The sequence below is a fragment of the Micropterus dolomieu genome, linkage group LG07 (genome assembly GCF_021292245.1).
Source record: "Micropterus dolomieu isolate WLL.071019.BEF.003 ecotype Adirondacks linkage group LG07, ASM2129224v1, whole genome shotgun sequence".
Taxonomy (NCBI): Eukaryota; Metazoa; Chordata; class Actinopteri; order Centrarchiformes; family Centrarchidae; genus Micropterus; species Micropterus dolomieu.
In genome coordinates this window covers 7,118,875-7,126,698 of record NC_060156.1, presented here as the reverse complement: position 1 = coordinate 7,126,698, position 7,824 = coordinate 7,118,875, and the positions used below count along the sequence as shown (strand labels likewise).

At 39.6% G+C, this 7,824-nt stretch overlaps 1 protein-coding gene across 1 annotated transcript in view; it reads left to right on the top strand.

Annotated features, from left to right (window-relative positions):
* Positions 1-4,360: 4,360 nt before the first annotated feature.
* LOC123973422 (UDP-glucuronosyltransferase-like) overlaps positions 4,361-7,824 on the top strand; it is a 7,008-nt gene continuing 3,544 nt past the window's right edge. The window contains exon 1 of the mRNA XM_046053424.1: positions 4,361-5,266. Coding sequence (XP_045909380.1) covers positions 4,403-5,266 — 864 coding nt within the window. The 5' untranslated portion in view covers positions 4,361-4,402. The remainder of the gene's footprint in view (positions 5,267-7,824) is intronic.

Below are 7,824 nucleotides of genomic sequence, written 5' to 3'. Positions count from 1 at the left end.
TAGTGTGCAGCAGCATCAAAACTACATTAGCACAGGAGTGTCTCATAAAAGGCTCTTTTTTTCATTTTGTATGTCTTCAAAGCAGTCAAGATGTCAGATGTTTCTCTTGTTTGAACATTCTAATTAAAATTACACTGTGAATTAAAATACCTCTGTCGTAAATTGCACAAAATGTGAGCATAATTTGCATAACGTGTGCAAGACAAAATCCCTAAAAGCAGTTCATTTTGATATGAAATGAATTATACGCTTTTATTTTTGTTGTGCAGGCAGATATGACTGACCGGCTGACAAATGGACAAATAACGCGCAGTGTCTTCCTATTTTCAAATACGGCACATTGCATCAGGCTGTCAGCATGCTGTCATACTTTCTCAGTTTTTATGAGCATGTTGGAATTTCACTCATATTGAGGATTCACTTTTATGGCAACCTGATATGTTGTTTGGAGCTCAAGATGTTTATTGTGTGTGATCTATCTTGTAGTGATGGCATGAAAGCTGCCCATCCTGGTTCTTAGGAAAGTATCCCTCAGTCCAACATTGCCCATTTCAACACCCTGGGTGAAAGGACCGTGTAATGGCCAAATTTTGTGGCAGATCCGTCCAATAGTTTCACTCAACTTTAATTTCACTCAAAACCATCAATGTGAATCTCATGGAGGCGCTAGAAGGAAAGTCAGGGGTCACCAAAGCCATTAGGATTCATGTCTGGGGAAAATGTCAATAAAATGTAACGCCAGTCCATCCAATCCTTGGTCAGTCTAGACCAAGAGGTGGACAGACTGACATGCACCTTGCTTTGTTAATGTTCTGGCAATTAAACAAGTTGGATTATTTGAATATGCCCAGGCGTCACCTTACCAGAACAGCCACAAAGGCAGTCTGACGAGGTAGCACCTAGAAAGGTTTCCCCAACACTTTGGCTAAAGTATGAACTTACAGATAATTATCACCTGACCCTGCATCTCACCTCGACTTACAGAGCTGTATTGCTTATTTGTCTGGCCCACAACTTTGGTTCACTAGCTGTTTTGGTTCACTGTACTCACTCTCATAGTGTATTTTTCAGCAGCAGGCAGCAGTTTTCAGCAAAAAAACCCTCTAACGACCCACTGTACACTACTTGCTCAGCACCTGAGCCAGATGTTTTCCTCAGGAGTTGGTAAAGACCACAATCAGAGCTATGAGAGTGCATATTGGACTATGGATATTGGAATAGTGAAACATGGCTACAAATGAGTGCTAATTTTGCTCTGTAATTGCCATAAGCAACTGCTTGCTAACAAGCTCGCTGTATCAGCTTGAAAGGTGGTGATATGTCAATGTTGTGTTCACAACCTGTTTGTGTTGCCGCCAAGTGGCCAAAGCAAACAGTTATTGCAGAAAAGTTCAGTGTGTAATATTTCTGAGGATTTGTTGACAGAAATGTTTTCAGTGGTGCATAAAGACCTTACATAATGAACCGTTATGTTTTTAATACCTTAGAATGAGTCATTTCTATCTGTCATAACCTCGGGTCCCCCTTCCATGGACGTCGCCATGTTGCACCACCATGTTTCTACAGTAGCCCAAAACAGGACAACAGTGCTTCAGAGCACGTTTTATCACTACATTCTTCTTCTGGCAGTGTAGACGATCATCACTATGATCCCCACATCGGGTGAAATTTTTTTTTCCCTCTTCAACATATTGATTCCTCAGCGATTGTTTCACATGCTCATAATAAAGCATGTGTTGCTATCTCCAGGCAGTGGACATTTAGAGGAATCACGTTTTCTGACGGCCCTCAAGCACTCTTTTTAATGTCATTCCAAATTCTTCAAAGTAAAAGCTCAGTTCAACTCAAAATAAATGATTGCTGCAAAAGTTGTCACGCTTTTATTTTGCAAACAAAACCACTAAAGAGGAAGTGATTATGTGAGTAACTGTTGCTGTGATGACTGACATCTATTTCAGCACAGCTATCAAAGTATTTATTTTTTTATTTATATTTTTGCTGCTATCAAAGCGTCATAATCTGGTCTCAGAATAGGTTCCATAAAAGTATTAAAATATTACTAAAGTATTTCTGATTTTGATAATCACAGAGAGAATTAACATGTTTCCCTTGTCAATGTTTGTATAAACTTTATCTATTATGTGAATTATAATGGACTGTGGTGCAGAAACAGTGACAATAACCCTGTTTACATCAATGTTTTTTTATGCGCATTTTCATGGAAACGCAAAATTCGAAAATTCAATCCTTAATTTCGCAAAAACGTTTTTACACTCTCTTGAGGTGGTTTTTGCATTTGTCGAAAAACTGTTAATTCACTAAATGGGAGATGGAAACAATATTTTATTACACTTAGTAGAAGTAACATTCATTGACATTCAGCAAAAATAAGTGGTGATAATCATGTCGGATCAATGTGCACAGCAAAGGGTCTGAAGAGGTGGATGGTGAAAGAAAAAAGAACTCAGAAATCCATAATAATCATTAGTCTCTGGCAAAATTTTTAACTTTATTTCATGCCAACTCCTCACTGTATAAATATGCAGAAGAGGCCCGTCTCACGCAACTCTCATTTGATCATTAACAAAACCACAAAGATAAACAACTGCAATGTCACAGATTTGAAGCCTGTATAGTAGAAAGGAGATGCCAAACTTTGAGACAAGAACAGTCAAGAGGTTGTGAAACTTCATCTCCCACGGACTCATTTCCCCTGCATTGTGGTCTTGCTTTTTGAAGTTGCTAAAAGAAACTGGACTGGATCCGGGTACAACTGCTTAAAACAAACTAACTTGTACATCGAGTTGTTCTGACCACAACTGAAGGCAAGTGTCGTTGCAGTACAATTGCCACAACTCAAGTCAAAATCTTGCCTTCATAGACAGAACAAGACACAATAATCGTGTAGCGTACATATTTTAGACAGTCTCTCTGGTGCTTCTCTCATTTGTACACATGGGAAGTGACAGTAATAATGTGAAAAACAGAAAGTGGACATGCCTGTCAGATTCGGAAAGTTACAGAAATTGTTGGACGTAACCCCGCCACCCCATGGAGGGATTAGACAATGATCAATCATCTGACAATTACTTTGGCTAAACATACTAACACCAAGTTAAATCCACACTGAAACAGCTAAACAACAAGTTGCATTTCTTATATTTTACTCGGCAAACAAAACTCAACAAAAAGAAGTGGGGCAGACACAGTCTGGCTACTCTGTTCAGTTCTTTATTGCCCCCGATTGTGTTTGGGCAAGCTTATATGATCATTTTCCAAAATGTTTGTTTTCTCCATCCACACTAAGCGCAGCTAGCTTTTCCAAATTGATCCACACTGGAAGTCCATGAAGTAAAGTAAATTGATCCATAAAGCTCAATTTACTTAACTCCTGATGTTGTTCTAATAATTATATTCTTGTTCTTACTTAATTTGAATGAGCTAGTAATGTATTCAGTTTCACAACAACTGCTAAGTTATACATTTAGTAATAAATTATTTTTTAACAGTAATAAAGGGTAATAAGTTTCCAAAGGTAAAGCAAGTTGTAACCAAGGGCAAAATTCCAAGTATGACATCCTTGGTTTGATGTTATCAACCCCCTCCAAAGAGGAGGGTGAAGGTTTCCGATTACGACTTGCTTTGCACGCTACCGGCCTCTCTACAATGGTTTGTAGGCATACATGTGCGTGTGACTGGAGAGAGTGAAAAAAAACGAGGTAAGAAGGAGGACATGCAATGGCCCAATAAGCACGCATATGTCTGTTTTTCAGGGGGAGGAGAGAAGGAACAGCCAAAGTAAACAGAGAGGAATCCAGTCTTTAGGCAGTTTAAGCTACAAACATGCATTGCTATCATGACTTGCTACTGACTGTTAGAGTCCACTTCTGGGAGAAATAAATAGAAATACAGACATAAATTGCAATTAGCATGATGAATAAATGGGATAAAGAAAATATTGTTTACTTTGATATCCCAAAAGACACTAAATCACCACATCAATTTCACTGAACAAACATACTGTATTTATAATGCTTAAACTTCACTATTATGCAAACTATAAGACTAACTAAGTTGCAATCTTAAAATAATTTGTTCAATGTAAATGGTAAATAAGCCAAGATTTGTGAAAAGAAAGCATACGTAGTCCCATATGAGAATGATTAACTGTAGACATAGTCTGAATACTTAGCTTCTCCACAAACTCTACTGGGAATCTCTCTCTCTCTCTCTCTCTCTCCCTCTCTTCCCATGGTCATACAATAGCCCGCCTGCAAACGCAGCCTGAACTTCCTGAAGAATTTAAACACACACTCACTCAGGCACACACATAAAGCTACCTCTTAACAACAGCCGGCACTTGCGTTTACAACGCACCAGCTTGCAGTACAGAGAGGAGGCAATGAGCAGCGGGGTGTGGTTTCCTACTCTGGGGCTGGTGGCCTGGCTGTGCTGCCTCAGTCTGGGGCCCGTTCAGGGGGGGAAGGTGCTGGTTATGCCTGTGGATGGGAGCCACTGGCTTAGCATGAAGATATTGGTGAAGGAGCTCAGCCACAGGGGCCATGAGGTCTTGGTGCTGGTGCCTGAAAACAGCCTGCTGATCCAAGGCTCTGAGAGTTACAAGACTGAGATCTACCAAGTGTCCTATACCAAAGCTGAACTGGATGACAGTTTCAAAAACCTGAAGGCTGATCTGTTCATCAAGCCACCAGAAATCACAGATTTGTTCATCAATATTTGGCGTTTGGTTAACTTTACTTCAATCCAGGTGAAAGGTTGTGAGAGTTTGCTGAACAACAAACCTCTGATGAGTCAACTAAGAGGAGAGGGCTTCGATCTTCTGCTTACGGACCCCTTCCTTCCCTGCGGCTCCGTCCTGGCTCAGATTTTTTCCATTCCAGCTGTTTATTTCCTGCGTGGACTTCCGTGTGAGCTGGATTTAAAGGCTAACCAGGTCCCTTCTCCTCCTTCCTATGTTCCTGTGTTCTTCTCTGGTAATACAAACAGCATCATGACCTTCCCACAGAGAGTCAAAAACGTGGTCATGTCTATTTTGGAGTCCTATCTGTGTAAAATAATATATGTCCACTTTGATGAACTGGTCAGCAGGCATGTCTCTGACACCATGACCTACAAGGACCTTCTTAGTCATGGTGCTCTCTGGCTTCACAGATATGACTTTACTTTTGAGTGGCCCAGACCTCTCATGCCAAACATGGTTTTAATTGGAGGTATCAATTGTGCAAAGAAAGCTCCTCTGCCAGCGGTGAGTATTCAAAGAATGAATGCCAGGGTATACATATCTGGATTCAATTAAGGCAAATCACTTATACATGCTTTGTGTTGAACCAAGCTAAAGCACACCCCTTTAACTTTGACGTAACAAAAACTGCACTGAAAACCATAAAAGCTCCAACAATCAAGTTTTATATTAACAATTGATCAAATGACAATGTATAATATGAAGGCGGTCGCACATAGTGATGAATCCCTGGAGAATTATCACCCAATTCTGCAGCCCACAAAGCGTTTTAGTCTCTTTCAGCTCATTGTTTTGATTGTGCAGCCCACAAATTCTGTTGTCATCATCACTGTTTTCAGCAGCAACTGGGCAACTATTTTCATCAAAATGCTCTGACAAAGTTGGCAGCTACTTAATGATAGTAGTGGATCATCTAGCAGTTAAGAGCCATATATTTTCTCATAAGTTGGTTGAAACCAAAATAGAGCCAAAAGGAGAGTTAACATTTGACTTGTAAATAATTGTTTGCTAAAATGTTAGCCAAAATAATGAGGTGATAATATGTCCGGTACATGTGTTTATCAGCTTGTAGATTTCTTCAGAATGGTCAAAAATATCACTTTTGCTGCTTTTGTAAACTTACATTAACATAATGAGCAGGACATATTTAGAGAATATTAAATATCTAGCTTAGTGCTTGCAAAAAGATTCAAGAAACAGACAGCTGTGTTAAGTAAAGACAAATACCTTGTTTGCTTGCATTACTTTGTATCCCATACATATTTAAAACAAAATACACATAAGACATTTTGGAAATCATCACAAGTGCAAAGTATTTCAGTGTTAGACAAAAAACAGACCTTCAGTAATTATTTTCTGTGGCACAAGAAAGCACAATCATTACCAAGAACTGGTTCATTACACTGTGAAAGGCCATGTTGGCCAGCTGTTCTGGAAAATTCAGTGTGTGAAATCTAAGCTAGGAAAAGCAGATTTCTGGACTATGGCCTGTGTAATCTAAGAAAAAAACATGTGGGGCCTTGGTGTTAACAGGTATCAAATAAACTGTTTGTTTAAATAAGCTTGTTGTTTAAATAATAATAAATAAATCATGTGCGACAGCAGTTTTTAGCTGGAAGTGATATAATGGCTGCACCTTGGTCCAGTAGCATAAGGCAGACTGTCTCAAAGTGGGGTCCGGGGACCACCAGGGGTCCTTGAAGGGGCTCCAGGGGTCCCCAGCAAAAAGGGGAACCATTTATTTTCACTATACATTCCATCCATAAGTAACACAATGAAAAAATATATCACTTTTTTTGTCACTTTTTCTTGACAAGAAAAAGTTTGAGAACCAGCGGCGTAAGGCAGTAACAACTGGCCCCAGTGCAGGCTGTTATGACGGGCCCTTGGACTACACAGTTACAAAGCACATGCACACACACACTGCGCTCTGTCTAGAAGGGAACCCTATATTGCCAAATTTGCGTGCCTTACTCGTTTTGCACGATTTAACAACCGATAAGATTAGATGCAGTAAATACCAAATTTAAAGCTCCTTAAATTGATTTCTTCCCATATTAACATATTAAATTTAACAGTTCTTTTTGTGTGCATCTCTCTACAACACACACATGCGCTGCTGCTGCTGCTGCGGCTGTGCGTGCGCCTGGACCCTGCAATCTAAAGTAAAGCACCATCATGTGATGGATTTTAGAGTCAGACTGTGTCACCTAGACTCTTGTATTTGCAAAGAATGCTACAGACGTCAAAGAGAAAGTTATAAGGAGCATGGCCAGTGATGTTATTGTCTAAATCCTGAAACGTCACTACAAACAGCTGTGCAGGAGGTGTGCACTATACTGAAATGACTTTTACGGGCAATTTTAGTACAATAACCTCCTGATCACAGCAACCACATTCCTCTTCGACAGAGAGGGAAGTCATTATGGTGAATAAGAAAGAAAAGATTTGCGTCAGATTTTGCGTTTCACCGAGTTTCTGGAGTCTTGTCGTCTTGTCTCATAATCAAATAGAAACTTAAGATTAGACAGCCATATACGTATCATGCATACAGTCATGGCCAAAAGTGTTGGCACCCCTGAAATTTTTCCAGAAAATCAAGTATTTCTCACAGAAAAGTATTGCATTAACACGTTTTGCTATACACATGTTTATTCCCCTTATGTGTATTGGAACAAAACAAAAAAAAAGGAAAAAAAGCAAATTAAACATAATTGCACACAAAACCCCAAAAATGGGCTGGACAACATTATTGGCACCCTTTCAAAATTGTGGACAAATAAGATTGTTTCAAGCATGTGATGCTCCTTTAAACTCACCTGGAGAAAGTATCAGGTGTGGGCAATATAAAAATCACACCTGAAAGCAGATAAAAAGGAGAGAAGTTGACTTAGTCTGTGCATTGTGTGTCTGTGTGTACCACACTAAGCATGGACAACAGAAAGAGGAGAAGAGAAGTGTCTGAGGACTTGAGAACCAAAATTGTGGAAAAATATCAACAATCTCAAGGTTACAAGTCCATCTCCAGAGATCTAGATGTTCCTTTGTCCACAGTACGCAGC